At 48.5% G+C, this 18,553-nt stretch overlaps 1 protein-coding gene across 4 annotated transcripts in view; it reads left to right on the plus strand.

Annotated features, from left to right (window-relative positions):
• Positions 1-6,933, plus strand: part of Nos1 (nitric oxide synthase 1) — a 162,601-nt gene extending 155,668 nt beyond the window's left edge. For all 4 annotated transcript variants that reach the window (XM_020163665.2, XM_074061437.1, XM_074061435.1 and 1 more), the window contains 5 exons: positions 317-438; positions 1,711-1,859; positions 3,032-3,226; positions 5,178-5,296; positions 6,766-6,933. In XM_020163665.2, the coding sequence (XP_020019254.2) occupies positions 317-438; positions 1,711-1,859; positions 3,032-3,226; positions 5,178-5,296; positions 6,766-6,781 (601 nt within the window). In that variant the 3' untranslated portion in view covers positions 6,782-6,933. The remainder of the gene's footprint in view (positions 1-316; positions 439-1,710; positions 1,860-3,031; positions 3,227-5,177; positions 5,297-6,765) is intronic.
• The last annotated feature ends 11,620 nt before the right edge of the window (positions 6,934-18,553 follow it).

Below are 18,553 nucleotides of genomic sequence, written 5' to 3' on the forward strand. Positions count from 1 at the left end.
GGAAAACTGAGATTTCTTAGACAGTTAAGCAATCTGCTATCGTCACACAGAGTAGGGATTTGAACCCAGGCAGAGAAACTCTAGGTTAGCTCAGTACCTTCTGTGGCCAAGCTGGGCAATGAGAACTGGGGAATGGGGTCAGATCCTGAGGACCTCCTGTCTGGGGACTTCCCCTAATCTGTGGCCTCCTACCCTGTGGCCCAGCTATAGGGCTGTCTCATTGTATCTCCCCAAGATGGCCACCACTGCTACCTTAGGCGCCACAGTTCCTGATCAGAGCTAAGCTCAGCCAGACTTCTCTCTCGTCCTTGTCCAGTGCCCCCAGCTTCCACCTGCCCCGAAATCCCCAGGTCCCCTGCATCCTGGTTGGCCCAGGCACTGGCATTGCCCCCTTCCGAAGCTTCTGGCAGCAACGGCAATTTGACATCCAACACAAAGGTGGGTATAATCCAGCAGCCATACATGTCCACCCTGTGTCTCAGCCCCCCCAAAGAATGGGGCAGCAGCCTCTGCAATGCTTCACCCAGATCTTCCATGGACATAGCCTGTCCTAGGGTCCTGGAGTCCCATCCTCAGAGGGTATTTCTTTGACTGTTGAGAGGTGGCCTGCTCTAAAAATTCCATATCCCTAGAAGGATATTGGAAATAAGGAGTTGCCATTCGTCTTTATCAAATGGGTATGTTCACAGACTGTCCCACAGGCTGTGAGAGATACAACAACTTGGGAAAAAGACAGGGAATCTCTTTTTAGGTGATTCATTGAGCACCTAATAAATACCCAACCCTACTGTAGGTGCTGAGGACATAGCAATAAACAAGGGAGAAGAGCATCTGAAGCAAAAATAAACACCTGCCCCATGGAACCATACACGTACAGCACAGCTAGCAGCTATAAAGAATGTTCCAGCTACTAGGCCCAGTTTTCCTGTAGATATTATTACAGTCGCTCTACATTTCTTACCTGTGGGTTCTGAATCCCTACCTCACCCAACTGCAGAGCAAGGGCTGGGGCATGGCTCAAATGGTAGAGCACCTGCCTAGCAAGTGTGAGGACCTGAGTTCAAACCCCAGTATCACCCAAAACAAGACAAAGCTGCTGATCAAAAATAAATTTTTTTAAGAAATAAATGAGTCTGGATTGGACATGAACAGACTTTTCTTCTTGTCATCATTCCCTAAATAATACAATATAACAAGTATTTGCATTGCATTAAGTAATATAAGTCATCTGGAGAGGGTTGAAGTGTACAGAAGGATGTGCTTGGGTTCTGTGCAAATCCTACACCATTTCACAACTGGGTTTTGAGTATCTGCAGATTTTGGTACCTAAGAAGGACCCCTGTGAACACTGAGGGGCAACTATGTTTTGCACATAGTGGGGTCGGGGTGGGGGGGGATCTGAGACAAAGTCAGGCAAGCTGCTCACTGTCACACGAGCGGGTATTCCAGCCCAGGTGGCATAGCTCAGGTCTGGATTCTCAACAGCGCTCCCTGGTGGGGGCTGCTGAATAGTCTGTGAACACGCTTCACCTTCTCCCTGCAGCAAGTGTGTGCGTGTGCATGTGTGCACACACACCCTACCTGCCTGTCCATGTTCATGAGTTTCTATCTGCATGTACCCTGAGAGTCCAGCACCCCACCTCTTCACCTCCCCTCACCCCCCACTCAGCCATCACAGCCAATAGTGACATTGGTCTTCCTGGTCCCCAGGAATGAGTCCCTGCCCCATGGTCCTGGTGTTCGGGTGTCGGCAGTCCAAGATTGACCATATCTACAAGGAGGAGACCTTACAGGCCAAGAACAAGGGGGTCTTCCGAGAGCTGTACACAGCCTACTCCCGGGAGCCAGACAAACCAAAGGTAACCCTTGCAGACATGTCGGTGGGTTTACTGATCCCATCTCTGTGAATCTGCTCTGTATCTCAGAAGGCCTGGAAAGGAAGGTCATCTGTTTTAAATATTCGCATGATTCTATTATATTACATGATTCTAGAACAGGCAGATCCAAGCAGATCAGTGGTTGCCAGGGGCTGGAGGAAGGCAGGAAATGAGGTCTGGCTGCCTAATGGATACAGGGGCTTCTGTTTGGAGTGACAAGAAAATTCTGGAGCTGGATGTCAGTGACAGTAGCACTACATCATGAGTGTATTTGATAATCACTGAACTGTATACTGTCAGGTAGCAAAAATGGTAAATTGTGTATTAAGTGTATTTTACCACAATTAAAAAATATTTAAGCCAGGTATGGTGGCACATACCTGTAATCCCAGCTACTTGGCAGAGGCAGGGGGGGAGTTCGAGACCAGCCCAGGCAAAGATAGAGACTCTATCTCAAAAATAAAAATACGAACAAGAGAGCAGGGAGGGGCCAAACGTGAGGCTCCGAGTTCAAATCCCACTACCACCAAAAGGGCTGGGGGCATGGCTCAAGTAGGAGAGTGCTTGCTTAGCATGTGTGAGGCCCTGGGTCCAATCCCCAGTACCTAAAAAACAATTTTTTTTTAATTTAAAAATAGGGACTTTAAAAATATATATTTAAGGCTGGGCTGTAGTGGCCCATGCCTGTAATCCTAGCTACTCAGGAGGCAGAGATCAGGAGGATATTGGTTCAGAAGCCCAGGCAAATAGTTCTTGAGAGCCTATCTCAAAAAAATCCATCAGAAAAAGGACTAGTGGAGTGGCTCAAGGAGTAGAGCACCTGCCTAGTAAGTGTGAGGCCCTGAGTTCATTGTATGTAAGAGCCAACACCCATCAGAATGGTCACGGGCCACAGGTGATGGTTCTGTTTCATCTTGGGAAGGTCCAAGAGTCTTAGGGAAGAGACCAGGATACCCAGGGGTGGTGGCACTCAGAGCCTGTGGGCAGTGGCTATCTGACAGCTGGTGTGGAGTATCGTCAATATTAAAACCCAGTTCCAGATGCACAGGACTTAGCTCCATGAGGCTGGGTGCAGTGGTGTAACCCCAGCTATTCAGGAGGCAGAGAAAGGGAGGGTCAGGGGCTGCTTCTCACCCTTCCTCCTGGTCCCACAGAAGTACGTGCAGGACGTCCTACAGGAACAGCTGGCCGAGCCCGTGTACCGAGCCCTGAAGGAACAGGGGGGCCACATTTACGTCTGTGGGGATGTCACTATGGCTGCCGATGTCCTCAAAGCCATCCAGCGCATCATGACCCAGCAGGGGAAACTCTCCGAGGAAGATGCCGGCCTGTTCATCAGCAGGCTGAGGGTGAGTGACAGGCCAGCTTCTCAGACCTCTCTCTGGCATCAGTTTTCCTGTCCCTTCTTCCTCACACCACCTGCCTCACTGATCAAGGGAGCCATGATGATATCCTTACAGCTGGGGTTAGATGTCAGTGGGCTTTGGGTGCATACAGTAAATATGGCTGCAATCTGTAGAGTGTGTGAAATTAACAAGTGGGTGGACCTCTGAGTAGCTAGACAGAAACCACCAAATTCAATTTTTCCTACCCTGGGAACCAAGCCATAGCACTGCCCTGTACAGTTGTACAGGTTAAGCACTGCACAAAAAGATCTTACGTAGAACAGCAGGTAGAGTCTGAAAGCCACAGCCCCTGCTTGGCTCTCCAAGCCACTCACCTGAGTGTGGAGCTGTGTCCATCTGGAAGGAAGAGCCTTTTCCTGCTCCTGGCAGCTCAGCCATCGAAGTCCTAGCTGTGTGACCAACTGTGGGGAACAGATTACGAGAAGCCTAGGCAAAATGCAGCACAGCTGCTTTTCCTAAAGTGTTTGCATTCAGAGAAGTAGGAACACAGGTTTCTCTTGTTACGATGTCACGCCCCTCCCCGAGAACTGCTGCTCCACCTCCTTGTTTACCACTGGGTATAAAAGACTCCCCAAAGGAGGACGTGGGGTTTTTGGATAGGGGATTGATTGGTAAGCTGCTGCTGCTGAGTTATGCTAGAGATTAGAGGAAACATGGAACAGTGCCAGTCTAAGGAAAGAGACTTTAATGAATAGAAAAGAAGCAAGGTTTTAAAGAAACTTTAGAACCAAGGTTTTAAATAATAGAGAAGTAAAAGAAGAATTAATAGAGAAAAGAAGCAACCAGGCTGTTGTGCGTCTCCATCCAAGCATCCAACACATCTGACCCCAGCTTTGTGCATGTTTGTCGATCGTTTGTCCTTTCTGCATCTCCCATCACCCCCAGTTACGTCAGTAGTAACAGGAGTGACCAACTAACTGCCCCACACAGAAAAGCAAACCGAGTCCTAGACCTCCACAGAGCTCCAGAGTTGACCCCACTCCTCCCGTTTTCCCAAATGAGCAGTGATGAAGCGTGTTTGTGGCAGAAGCCCTTCCCCTAAATATGCTAAACCCCAGTAAGTGACAACAGAACTTTCTGATAAGAATTGTCACAGTCCCAAGAGAGTGGTGGCACCCATCCTCTCCTGTCCCTTTAACACTGACCCTCAGGAGTCACTTTCATAGGCTCCCCGAGGACTTTGCAGAATAGAGCTGAGAAGCCGTTCCCAGGTGGGAATGTACCCGCCCGCTCCCCAGAGGAGCAACATCTTCCAACCCTCCAGGACCAAGCCCCGTCCCAGATGCCGCCTCTCCTCTGTCATGATGCAGTTTCCCTGCCTTTGAGCCTCAAAGTCTCTGCCCTTGCAAATGCCCTTGACCTCCAACCCCTCAGTTCTGCCAGAGCGGCTCCTATCGTTTCTGAAAATCTCAGATAATCTGCCTGCATTTTGGGCAGCTGTGGGTGCTCCCTGGGTGCGACACACCACGTTCTCTTTCCCCCTGTCCTCTGCTCTCTGCATGGGTTGGAGCACATTACACTTAGTCTGCCTTGCCCACATCTGAACTTGCAGGAGCAAGTTCAAGGGGGAGGAGGGAGAGTGGCAAGGTTTCCATCTAGCCTCATGGCCTCTTATGGGCTCAGAATCCACAGTGTCCCTGTTTCCAGATGACATCAGTGACATTTGCCATCACTGGGCTAGAGGGGCCCTGTGCCCCCCCAGGGCAGAGTCCTGCATGCTGACACAGAGTCTTAAAAACCACAGGTACCCTGAGGAACGGGCTCAGAAGCCTTTCTGTTGGAACCATCTTTTTTAGGCATATTTCATTCCTGGTATCTCCATGTCTGCCTCCACCCCACCCCAGGCTCTTGCATTTGATTTGCGGTCTCTTCCCTAACTGTTTCTGCTCCCCAGGATGACAACCGGTACCATGAGGATATTTTTGGAGTCACCCTGAGAACATATGAAGTGACCAACCGACTTAGATCTGAGTCCATTGCCTTCATTGAAGAGAGCAAAAAAGACACAGATGAGTAAGTGGCTCCACCCCTTGGGGGAGGGCAGGCAGAGCTCTGTCTTCCAGTCCAGTGAGCAGAGATGTCTGAGCTTCCCACGGTGGGGGTCCCCAGACCAGCAGCAGCAGCACCATCCAGGCCTGTGTTAGAAATGCATATTCCTGCCAGGGATGGTGGTGCACACCTGTAATCTCAGCACTCAAGAGGCTGAGACAGGAGGACCATGAACCTGAGGCCAGCCTGGGCTACATAGTGAGTTCAAGGCACACCCGGGCTGTATGCTAAGATTCTGCCTTAAGGAAAGAAGGAAGGGAGATAGGGCAGGGGGAGGGAAAGAAAGGTGGGAGGAAGGGAGAGAGTGAAGAAGGGAGGGAGGGAGGATGGAAGGAAGGAAGAAAGGAAGGAAGCAAGGAAGGAAGGAAGGTAGGAAGGGATGGAGGGAGAGAGGGAAGAAGGAAGGAAGGAAGGAAGGAGGGAGAGAAGGTGGGAGAGAAGGAAGGGTGGGAAAGAAGGAAGGATGTGAGGGAGGAGGAAAGGAAGGAAAGAAGGAAATATGGGAAGGAGGGAGGAAGGGAGAGAAAGGAAGGAAGAAGGAGGGAGGGAAGGGAAGGAGGAAGGGGGAGGGAAGAAAGGAAGGGAGAGAAGGTGGGAAGAAGGAGGAAGAGCAGGAGGGAAGGAAGGAAAGAGGAAGGAAGGGAGGGAGGGAGGGAGGGAGGAAGGGAGGAAGAGAGGCAAGGAAAGAGAAAAGAAAGAAAAATTTAAAATTCTCAGCAGCCCCAGACCTGCTGAATCTGAAATCTGGAAGTTGGGACACAGCAGTTAGCATATTAACTCTGAGGTCCCGAGTGTGGGGAACCCCTGCTTTGGATGCCAGCATCCATCTAGGGCACCCTCTAGTGGAAGAAGGAACTTCCAGCCTCTTGGAAGTTGTATTTCTACTCACTGCTACAGCCCTTGGTGCCAGCCCCTCACGCTGCAAATCACTGGGGGCTTTCTCAGTGGTGCAAATCACAATGCATAGGATTTTGACAGTTTCCCTCAGCCTCTAGAAATTGCTGGAAACAGCCTGAGGCAGCAGGACACTGAGTCGTGGTCTCATGATTGCAATTTTGCTCCTTTCCCCAGCCTCCACCTCGGCCCCTGTCCTATTCCCTTAAAGCAGGCAGGGGCTCAGCTGTCTCTCTTGCAGCAACACAAGGCACACACTCATTTCTTAAACTCAGCATCTTCTGTTTTCTCCTTATGGCAACACAGCTACGTCATACTTTGGGTCCCCTAGGCTCAGGCTTAAAGCTCACACCTTCCTTGATTGATTGTCAAACGCCTCATTTTGTGTCTCTCTTCCTGGGCCCTACTATGTGCCTGGTCTCATCCAACACACTAGGGCTACAGAAGCTCCCAAGCCCAGGTGCTGGGATTATAGGTATGCACCACTATGCCTAGCTATCTCTTGATGGAAGCAGAGTGGCACTAACATTCTCCAACAGGGTTTTCAGCTCCTAACCGGATCTTCCTGCCCAGATGGCCGGCAGGGTGGCCACCCCAAGTGCTCCAGCGAGGGCGGCCACAGGTTCCCAAGCGCGGACACACATGGCTGAACCTTTCCCACCGGACCCCACGTGGCCCTCCGCTCTGCCTCTCGTCCTGTCGTTGTGTCCTGGTCCTCCTCTTCTGGGTTCTCACCCCTCAGTGGTGTCCTCGGCCCCCTGCTGCAACGCAACACCTGTATACTCTGCGTGGCTCTTACGAAACCGTGTCCTCCCACCCTCTCGCTGCCTGGGGCAGGTCACGGTGCATGAAACCACTGGATCGCGGCCATCGCTCCTGTTAGGGTCTGTCATCCAGAGTCCCCTGGGAAGGCACTAGGCACTGAACCTCAGAAATCTCCTGGGCCAGTCCCTCAGCCGCTCAAGTCCCCCCCCCAATCCTTTTTTATGGTGCCGTTTTGCTCGTGCGCATGTGTGCGCGTGTGTGACAGGCCGGGTCTCTGTCTGTCCTCTTCCCTGTGCAAACATGTTACTCATAGATCGAACTCTTTCACAGAGGACCTGCGGTGGTCCGTGTTAATTCCCTGTGTGTCCATAACAAAGGGTGTATGTCAATGTCCCTGGAAGACTTGGAAGCCCCTTAATTGTCCTGGTTTAAAAAAAAAAAGGGGGGGGGATTCAGGGACTGAGGAAGGAGGTTTGAGGACAGAGAGGAAAATCTTCCCTACAGAATTTGATGTGTTTAGGTTCTGACAAGTCCGCACAGTGCTCACTGGGAAACGAACCGATCTAACAGTCTAGTAAACCCTGTCTCCAAATACACTCACCCCAGCCAGGACACCTGATGGGGTCACATTCAGTGCGCCCCCTCGCCAGGCATTCCCAGCTATGAGGCCCAGAAATCATGCAGCCAGAGGGACTATGCTGTAAATAAGGGCCTTTCCATCTTGCCACTGAACCACCTGCTCTCAGTTTGCTCCAGTCACCCTTTTATGAACCTAAAGAATGTGAGTAGATCAGGCTTTAACACTTGGGAACCTGGAAGCAATATCAAGAAAGAATATGATTGCTGTTTTTTTTTAATTTCTCCAAATAAGGTTTGCCACTTCACCCTTGGGGATTAAGTCATGAAAGCCAGTTTTAAGGAACCAGAGTAGAGAGAGATGACGTCATGACAAACTACCAGGATTCTTCTGGTGGGAACCACGACTCAGGATGGGAAGAAACTGGCCCTTGGGCCTGCTGAAATAATTTTGACAGATAGCCTTGACTCAGATCCCCAAAAAATGGACAACAAAGCGTCAAGAAGGAATTAGGACAATTTTTCCCTCAGAGGCAGCCTACCGAGTTCCCCTTCTCAGATTAAGTGGGGTGGGAGAGCTAAATCAGTGTCAGGTGGCAATGAAAGACAGCCAAGAAATCCTCATGTCCCCAGCCTCAAGGATCACTCCTGGGTCCCCAGTTCTGTCCTGTTCTGTTCTGGTCTGTTTCGGTTGGTCAGATTGAAAGGTTACATTTCCTTATGTCCTGTCATGGACATTTCTTTCTTCATGCTCAATTTGGAGGCCTGTCAAAGAGAAAGTGTCATGGCTTTGGAAGGGATATCCAGTTTGGAGTACCAACACCCTAAAGGCTGCAACCCCTTAAGGTTAAAAGGCAAATCAGGTCTCATTTTCTCCACTCCACCCTCCCTGATGACCCCACTCGAGACCCCAACCCTGGCATGTAGTTACCACCTCACCTGCCTCTCTTTAATCCCACTTTGTCCTGCTCAGTCTTCCATGGATATAGGAACTGAGCATCTCAGTCAAGCTTGGAGGGAAACCTTCATAGCCCTTTCTTTCCTGTCTCAAGTCTGGCTGGTTTTAAGTCACTCTTCTCCCAGCTGCTTTGTTTCTGCTCCTTTGAGACTTTGGGGACACTGTCTCAGATATCACTAATTCCCTGAACTGCTATGTCCTTCTTCAAACCAAGATTCCTGCAGGAACGACTTTGCACTGTGTACTTACTATGTGTTGGGCACCTTCTGTGTGTCTTTGTCCTCTTAATAGCAGACAGACAGATGGAAACCTTCTTTCATTTTGTCAGAGAGTGCAAAGAAATTATTTGTAACCAAAATCATCTTTCTTCCAAAAGGAACTTTTTTGGGGATGTGATGCTGGGGATTGAACCCAGGGACTCCCAAATACTAGGCAAGTGCTCTACCACTGAGCCACACTGCCAGACCCCAGAAGAACTTGTTTTAAGACCTTTGAAACACCACATAAGCTGCTTCATACAGGAGCTTAATCTGATGATTTCCCTCCTTTGCTGGGATCCCTCAGAACCAAAAAGCCCTATTGCCTTGAGAAAGCCTATCAAGGGTCAGAGAGCAGAGTAGGGTTGTGGGGTAGCTCTGATTCAAAGAGGATAAATACTTCCCTCTGCTGGCAGATTTTAGTTCAGACCCCATAACCAACAATAGATGCAAAATGAGATTTTTGCAGTAGGTAAACAAAGTCAGGGTGGACTGGGTTCTTGTGGCCCATTTATTTTCCCTCTCTCTCTCTCTGAAAAATGAGCCCCGTTTTGCAAAAGTGGGTTTGACCAGGAGGAATGAGATACCCACGAGACAGGAGCCCATCACATCCCATTGTCCTATTACCACTGTGACTCCAGCATGGAACTGCAGAAGACATTAAGTCCCAGAAGGGGAGGGGGCCTCCTCAGGGTCCTGGGAGTGAGACAGCCAGGTGTTGAATTTCCTGTGGGAGAAAATGATTCAGATCCACCAAAATAGACTTTTGAAAGCAGACCTGAGTCCAAACCCTAACCGCACCCGGCTTTTGCAGATGTCTGTGGGGGCTGGGTAATTGAGCTTTCCCAGTCTACAGATCTAGCTGTACAAAGAAGGTGAATTGCTTGAGACAGTGTGGAGTTACAGTTGTCTGGCCCAAATGTTGAAGACCTTGCTTCTGCAGGGCGTGGAAGGAAGTGTCCAGAGAACAGAAAAACAGTTCTTCCGTGTCAGAATCTGGTGGGTAGAGATGCTGTTCTCAGAATTGACCAGGCTTTGAGAAGACATGGGTGAGAGTTCGCTGGTGGATTTCGGAAGATATGAGCTTACCAGGAAGTGGGCAAAACAAAAGGGAAGAGACAGGAGAACCGGAGGGTGAATCCTGCTGTTTTGGAAGGCCGAGGAGATCAGGGCAGGGAGGCAAGCACTGGGAAGAGCTGTAGAAGCCAGGCAACAGATATGGTAAGTGGCATGGTGACTTCATTTTTTAGACAACTGGTAGACCTCAGTACATTTTTCTGACATCTCCAGTCACTTTGAGTTATGCTTGGAAAAGAAGGTGTGGTTGAAGCAGCCACTGTGGGCAGCCCATAGTCTTTGGCCAATTATTATTGCCACCAAGATGGAAGCCAGGGAAGAAGTAGCTAGAGTAATAGATTCCAGGGGATGAATCTACAGGACCTGGTGCCCTGTCTGTCTTGGATGGAGAGTAAGGACAATAACTAGCATAAAGCTGTGTCCTTAACTGACAGTGGGGCGGTCCAGCAAAACCTAGACACAAAGGAAGAAAACTGAGCCCGGCTAACAGACTAACCCTCCTCTCAGTAGCACCTGCTTCCAGTCTCCAAAAAGCTCAGATTTTGTCCTCAGCCCAAAACAAGGGAGAGGTGTTCTGACCCAAATCACAGGATAAGTGGTTCCTGCTAGGTTGGGCCCCTCCCTCCCTACACCATTTGAAAACTGAGAGCTTCTAGATTGTTTTAAGCCAGCCACGTTTGCTTATATAGTTCCATCTTGAAGAAGGCCTTGCCTCCCAAGAACCAAACACAGACAATCCCCACGGACATGGAGTTGGCCTTTGGGGGCCAAGACTGACCTGACCTCCTGGCTTTCTCTCACACTCACCCCTCTTCCCCAGTTCTCTGCCAGTCCCCACCTGGTGACAAAAGGAGCCTGGAAAGAAAAGTTTCCACTCCCCAAACCCTCTTGTGTCTCCAATATGGCATATGGGCATCTGTTCTTATTACAAGTTGAGCATTCTTTTTTTGTCTTTTTTTTTTTTTTCCAGTACTGGGGTTGAACTCAGAGCCTACACCTTGAGTTACTCCACCAGTCCTTTTTTTATGAAGAGATAGGGTCTCGTGAACTATTTGCCAGGGCTGGTTTCAAAGTTCAATCCTCCTGATATCTGCCTGAGTAGCTAGGATTACAGGTATGAGGAAATTGAGTGTTCTTGATCCCCAAATCCCCAAATCCCAAAATCCAAAATGCTCCAAAATCCAAAACATTTTAAGCCCTGCAAATGGAAAATTCATTTCATGCACAAAATTATTTACAATATTGAATAAAATCATCAAGCTATGTGCGTAAGTATCTGAAACAGGTCCTGTTAGACTTGGATTCCACCCCCCAAGGTATCCATTATATAGACGTAAATATTGCAAAATCAAAAATAATTTCCAAAATCAAAAACGCTCTGGTCCCAAGCACTTCAGCTAAGGAACACAGCCTGGAGTCCTTGCTGGGAGTGGCAAAAGTCAACATGCTTTGAGCTTGTTTTGCCCTGTTATATCCAAGCAGTTCTGAACAAATGGGCACCTCCACCCAACCCACTCCGCCCTAAGGCTGCAGCCCTGGCAGGCAGAAGCAAATGTGCCTTAATGCACAGCCTCTTAGACAACGCATCAAGGACATGGAAATGCCCAGACTTGGCTCCAAATTTTTGGGAGCCTCTATCCCAGGGCGGCCCATCAGCCTGAGCATTGTTGGGTTTGGGGGCTGGATCTTTCTGTGTCCTGGGGGCTGTCACTGGCATCGTAGGTTGTTGAGCTGTACCTGTGGCCTCTCCCTACTTGATGCTGGCAGCAGTCTTGTGGCAATTGTGACAGCACATAGGTCTCCAGACAGTGTCAGTGTCTCCTAGGAGGTGATAACCCATCCCTTGGATTGACAACCATTGCTTTTGTACATCAGGGACTGGCCACTAGTGGTCCCCCTGGAATTTTTCATTATAGACCTGAAAGCCAACAAGGCTTCCCTCATCTCAACGACCATCTTCATCATCTGCTTCCAAACTGAGACTCGAAAGATTTGTAGAGGAGAAAATCGTATGGCTTCACAAATGTCCTTCCAAGCCAGAAGGATGGATGGTTCCATTTTGATAAGACACTGTGTCCTTGCCATTGATTCTAATTAAGAAACACCGAGACCCTGTGCTCTTGAGCAAGGTGTGAGGCCTCCCCGTGGGCCCCGCCCCTGTTATGTTGTTGTGGTGTTGTGACTCTAAGACTCACTCTAGGTTCCAAAGTGGCTTTTCAACAGGCCCAGAGAACAGGATCAGTCACCCCTTATGGCTGTACCCACAGGTAACCATTCTGGGGTTGGAGTGGCTGGGCAGATGGGCAGAGCTGGGGTTCCAGCTCACCACGCACACACTGTCAGAAGTTCAGATGTCCCCCTACCTCTGACCTCTGACCTCTTGATGCTGCTAATCTCTGCCAAGTGTCCCATGTGCTCCAGCACTTTCCTCAACGGACCGATGCCCCATGCTCCTCGCCAGGTCGTCCAGGCTGTGTTCACCGCATGCTCTTTTTCTGTATAGATATCATCTTCTGATTTTATGGGATTCAACAAAAAAGCCTACTTATGCCTGTTTGCATTATGGTGAAAACATTAAAAAGTGGACTTGACTTGGCCGGCTAGTGTCTTCTGTCGCATTTCCTTGGAATTTCTCACGTCTGCCTGCTGTCACAGCTCAGGTACCCGGGGAGCTCACAGTGAGACAGAGTTGGAGGAGGCTGATAAGGGGGTGGTCTTAGGAAGGGGAGAGGAAGTCCAGCTGGTCACAGGGAAAGCCTAAGCCACCTCATCATCTCAGTAGACACCTTAGCCAGCCCTGCAGGGAATTCAAAAATGACATTTCAGAGGTGTCCTAATTCAGGAATAGAAGGCTGAGTTTTATACCTCTACATCAGTTCCTCCTGGGCAAGGTGAAGCCACCTCCAAGGGGCTGAACCTGAAGACACTCCCAGCTGCAGTGGGAGATAGGTTCTGATGCACATCCGGGTAGAGTAGCTCAGCACCGTCTCTACCTCCTCCCCAGAACTCCCATCTCCCATCACAGCTGCATTGGTAGGAGGGGCCCCAGAGAAATTCAGCACCACCGGCACCTTGGCCATTCTTGCCTATGCACACAGCCCTGAGGACCCCAGAGGTCCTGGTTTGAGATCCAGTTCCACAAGGAAGAGACCTCAAAAGTTCTACAAGTACAGCTGAAGAGGCACTGGTCTCAGACGCCCTGCCAGGTTGGTTACTATAAAGGCATTGACTGGGAATGGGTGGGGGCTGAGACTTTGCCACGAACTTCTGGACACAGCCATTGGGGTGCTGGGGCCATTGTGACCGTCACACAACTTCCTGATGCTAAGCCACAAGCCATTAAACATCCAGCTTTTTGAATTACAATGTCACCCTCCCTCAAAACACACACCCCATCCTAACTTCTCAGTCCTATCTCTGAGCCTCAAGTCCAAGGTCAAGTATAAAATGAAGGTCAGAGACAGAACAAGCGTCAGGGAAATCTTCTCAGGCCCTACTCCTTGATGTCCTACAAAATTTATTAGCTGATTAAATAATGGCTAGCAGTTACAAAAAGCCAGTCTTTAAGAATACTTAGTCCTACAGGACAGTCATGCATTGCTCAGGGTGGGATATGATCAGAGAGTCCATTGTCAGCGAAATGTCATTATTTAGCATATGTCTCTCCCTGACTTAAAGCTTGGGAAACTGAGGCATAAGGAGACTGACAGCTGCACAAAGACAACAGCTAGGAAATGTTGGAGATAGGATTTGAACCCAGGCTGCCCAGCCCAAGAACCTGCATTCTTCTCTACTGCCCTATGCTGCTAACACAACCAGACTCTCTTGGTTCAAATCCCAGCTCCTCCTCTTCCTAACTGTGCAACTTTGAATAAGTTACCCAACCTCTCTGTACCTCCATTTCTTCACAGTAAAATAGGCTCTGTGGTTGTGATAGGATTAAGTGAGTTAATACTGTATATGCAATTAATACACTGGAACAGGAAAGAAAAATAAAGAGGCCTCCTGAGCTCTACTTCCTCCCAATTTTTTCAGCTACTTTTCCTTCTAGAAGTACACAAAGCCCCATCTTGAAGATTTTTTGACACTTAAGCTTGGAGTTTCTCTGTTGCCGTCTCTTCCCCCGCCCCCCCTTGTTGGTACTAGAGTTTCAACTCGGGATTTTGAGCTTGCAGGAAAGCACTATACCTCTTGAGCTATGCCCCAGGCCTTTTTGGTCCTTGTCCCAAGTAGCTGGGATTACAGGCATGAGCCACTATGCTCAACAAGCCAAGTCTTAGGCATATCCCCTTCCTCCCCATTAGCCCTGGCTCGGGACGGTCTGGACGCCTGCATGTTTAACCAGCTATTTTACATGCATCCCAACTAGATAGCTTCTGTTGCCTGGCAACCAGGTGAAAAATTCAAGTTTACACCAAAACAGAACCTTCCTAAGCACAAATTAAAGGAGAGGGGTGGGAAATGAAATGTGTTAGGTGGGGGAGGGAAGAGGAATAAAGGAATTTTGTAAGTCACCACAGATTCATACAGCATATGGGCTTCACAGTCAGTGACAGAGTGAAAATATTTATTCTAAATTGTACCCTTCACAAAATCACCAAGAGAACAAAAGCAGGGAGCATGTTTACAATCGGACCAATCAAATTAGTGTTTAACCCACATCACCAAAAGAAAAACCCTGTACGGAAGACCTCTAGGGGAAAACACGATCAAGTTCATCAAATAGCTGAAGAATTTAGACATGCGCAATAAGTGGATTTTTTTTAAAAACCCACTTCTTTGCAGTTTTGAAAATATTCTTTGTATCACTAGGCTTGGGGGGCAGGGGTGTAGACGTGAGGGGTCTCCTGGCCTCCCCACACCTGGGCTTTCTCCAAGTAGTGTGGAATTGAACTTGGAGTCTTGCTGTCTCTGCTCTTTCCTGATCCTTTCAGGGCGATGTGTGTCCAGTCTCCTCATTCCCTTCCTTGTTCCACAGCCACACAAAACAACTATCAAATGCAAGACAGCCTGGGAAACACAGCACGACCTCCAGTGTGGTACCTGTCGCACTGATTAGATGCTATCGGTGTGCAGTGGGACCTGTTTGGGTTGGAAAGTTTAAAAGAGCCACTAATGGAAAGGCAGTTTTTCAGCCAAAAGCTGGAGGCAAAATCGAGAGAGAAAGAGAGAGAGAAATATATCCCTTTTTCCTCCAAGCTAATGGCATCACCTTCCTTGAAAAACCACCATAATGTTTTTGGGCAAATGCATTCAGTGCTTTGAGGAATCAGAGGGTGAACTGACCCCTTGGTTGGAGGGATGAAGCCCTGAGCCTAGGAATGCAGGCAGCCTCCATGAGCTGGAAAAGACAGAGGCAGCTTTACTTTACCATTCTTCTCTAGGGAGAAAAATGTTTCCTTTTCTTCCAGCTTCTAGTCGCTTCTAAATTCCTTGGCTTATGGCTCAGAATCACTCCATCTTCTGCTTCTCCTGATCACGTCTCTCTCTGACTCCGGCCCTCCTGCCCCTTCTTACTACGGCCTTTGTAAGTACATGAGGCCACCCAGATAGTCCAGGACAGCTTTACAATTCCTAACTCCATCATACCTGAAAAGCCCCTTTGCCATTTAAGGTAACATAGTCAACAGCTTCCAGAAATTAGAAACATGGACGTGTTTGGGGGTCATTCTTCAACCTACCATGGTCCACCCTCAGCCTCCAAAGATGCATAGCCACCCTCATGCAAAATACAGCCAGCTCAATTAACACACTTACAGAATTCATTCATTCATTCAGTGGGGAAATAATGAGGACCTGCTAGGTACTGGGCAGTGAAAGATTGACCAGCGGAACTCAAACGCCAGTGTAAGGAGAGACGTCTCTCCTTATGCTTACAACAAGGAAGCTTTAAAAATAATAAAAAGAATTCCAGCACTGATGGCTCACGCCTGTAATCCTGGCCACTTGAGAGGCTGAGATCTGGAGGATCGAGGTTTAAGGTCAGCCTGATCAAATAGTTCAAGAGGCCCCACCTCTGAAATAACCAGAGCAAAATGGACTGGAGGTGTGGCTCAAGTAGTAGAGTGCCTGCTTTTTGAGCAACTGCTTTGCAAGCACCAAGTCCTGAGTTCAAACTCCAGTTCTACCAAAATAATAATAACACTAAAGAAGAGGGGGAGGAGGAGGAGAAGGAGAAAAAGAAGAAAAGGTTGTTAGACAGTGTTAAGTAACTGGGGTGGGGAAAAAAATCATGAAAAAATGACAGAGAGTTTAAACAAGGTGGTAAGGGAAGGCATGAACAATAAGGTGACCATGGGGACCCTGCAGAAGGTAAGGGGACATCGAAGCCCATGAAGGTACAGTGATGTGAGTTGGTCCAGCCATGCACTTCTGCAGATATTATGCAGAAATGCATGGCTCTCACATACCCCAGCGGTGTAGTCAATCCATATTAAGCAAAATTGAACAGAGGCCCTGCTTTGGCAGAGGCTGTGGTCTCTCGGGAAGAGATGTGAGTGCCACAGAGCTGATGAGGTGGACCTGAAGACCAGAGCCAGAGCAGAAATGTGAAGCCTGAGTCCAAACTGAGCAGTATCTCAGAAAAGGAATTGTTTTAACAAAGACCCCAGGGAGGAAGAACGACAGAGCAGCAAGAAAGGTTATGCATACAGTCGTGCCTCACCTTGTTCTCCACGGGGACCCGATCCAGGATTCCCTGCAACACTGAGTATTCAGAAGCTCATGAAACAGTGCGGAAATCTGAATAACCCTCAGCTCCACTCCCCTTTAGCTGACTTTTTAAGTCACTAGTTTTGGAGCAATATATTGGTCTCCCACGAGTTGTTGCAGATAACACCTCTGCCAGTGGGTCAGGATGGTAACAGTTGCCTAGGTTACTTTTCAGGAACTTGAAAGCCACCTTTGTTGAAATCACTGACTCTTCACTTGAACCTCAGTGGTGTCCCACAGGTGACCGTTTGATGTCAGGAGGCCCAAATTCCCACCCTCACATCTGCCACAGCTGCCATCTTCTGAACATGCATCCCATGGAGAGCCTTGAAAATTGATCATACCTGCACAGGCCACAGATTACTGCACTTCTAACCCCCTTCTCCACACTTTCCTTTTTTTTTTGAACTGGGATTTGAACTCAGGGCTTCACAATTGCAAAGTGGGTGCACTACTGCTTGAGCCACACCTCCAGTTTGTTTTGCTGTGGTTATTTTGGAAATGAGGTCTCGAGAACTATTTGTCCAGTTGGCCTTGAATCTCGATCCTCCTTATCTCAGCCTCCCAGGTAGCTAGGATTACAGGCATGAGCCACCCCACTTGGCCCTCCCCACCTTCTTTATCCCATGGATATCTCCAAACCGTATCCCTGGGGAGAAAGAGTTGAGACTTAGGTCTCCCATCTCCGTACTTGATTTCAACTTCTTCCTCTTTCTCAAAGTCATCTCCGTGACTGACAGTCTGTGATGGATATGGCAAGCCTGGTTCAGGAACTCTCCATTCCCTTACAGAAGGTGGCATAGGCTTTGCATACATCCAGCATATACTCTAAACCATCTGTAGACGACTTGTAACACCTAACGCAATGTGAACGCTGCCTAACCACTTAGCCTACTGTATGGTTCAGGGAATAACGATGAGGGGGAAAAAATGTCTGTACATGTGCAGTTTTGTTTTACTTTCATCTGTTTTAATTTTTTTAATATTATTATTTGCTTTGAGACAAGGTCTCGCTATGTAGCCTAGGCTAGCCTCAAACTCAGGATCCTCCTGCCTCAGCCTCCTGAGAGCTGGGATTACAGACGTGAACCACCATGCCTGGCTTTAAAAAAAATGTTTTTGATCCCCCAGTTGGTTAAATCTACCACTGGAGCCATGCCTCCAGCCCTGAAGGTGTTGAGGCAGGTTCAAGCATCTCTCTAGCTAAATCCTGGCGCTTTCATGCAAGCTCCAGTTGAAGATAACCAGAAATACACCTACAGTCCAGGATCAAGGGAGAGTGCACCCTAGTGGACTCCGGGAAGCCAGGCAGGATGGGGCTCTGAGGGGCTTCCTCTGGGATTTGGGTTTGTCCCAGGTACTTAAAAATCAGGGAGGGTGGACCAATGCTCAGGACACAGTCAGGGAAATCAGGGCAGCCCAGTAAGAGCATATAATAGGGGAAAAAAACCCCAAAACTAGTTTCCCTCCTTTTTTTCTGTCCATTCGCCATTCCTGCTTTTATTTTTTTATTATAAAAAATTTTATTAGGATATATTCATTATACAGGGGGGAGTAATGTGACTAGTCTGATTAGGCTTATATTGTACATTGGTTAGCTCACCCCCATCCTTTCTCCTCCTCAACCCCCTCCCCACCCCACTTAAAACAGTTACAAGAGGTTTCTTAGTTCTAGTTCGTGTAAGTATATGAAGTCCATCTACCATATCCCCTCACCTTAATCATCTTCGTTCACCCTTCCTCTTCCCACAAGTAGCACCCACCGACACACTGTACTATTTTATAGTCCTGTCTTTCATTATTAATATCTAAATCAATGTTCACAGGGGTGTCTCAAAGTGTCCCCACTGTGGGTACACTTTACTTTTGTCGGTTCAGCCCCTTTCATTGTTCTCCCTGACCCCTTTACCTGCCACCCCCCATTTTTCAACACACATCCTTCCATCCTCTACCTTCATAGATGTGATGTTTTACGGTGTTACT

This window comes from Castor canadensis, chromosome 18, assembly GCF_047511655.1.
Source record: "Castor canadensis chromosome 18, mCasCan1.hap1v2, whole genome shotgun sequence".
Classification (NCBI taxonomy): Eukaryota; Metazoa; Chordata; class Mammalia; order Rodentia; family Castoridae; genus Castor; species Castor canadensis.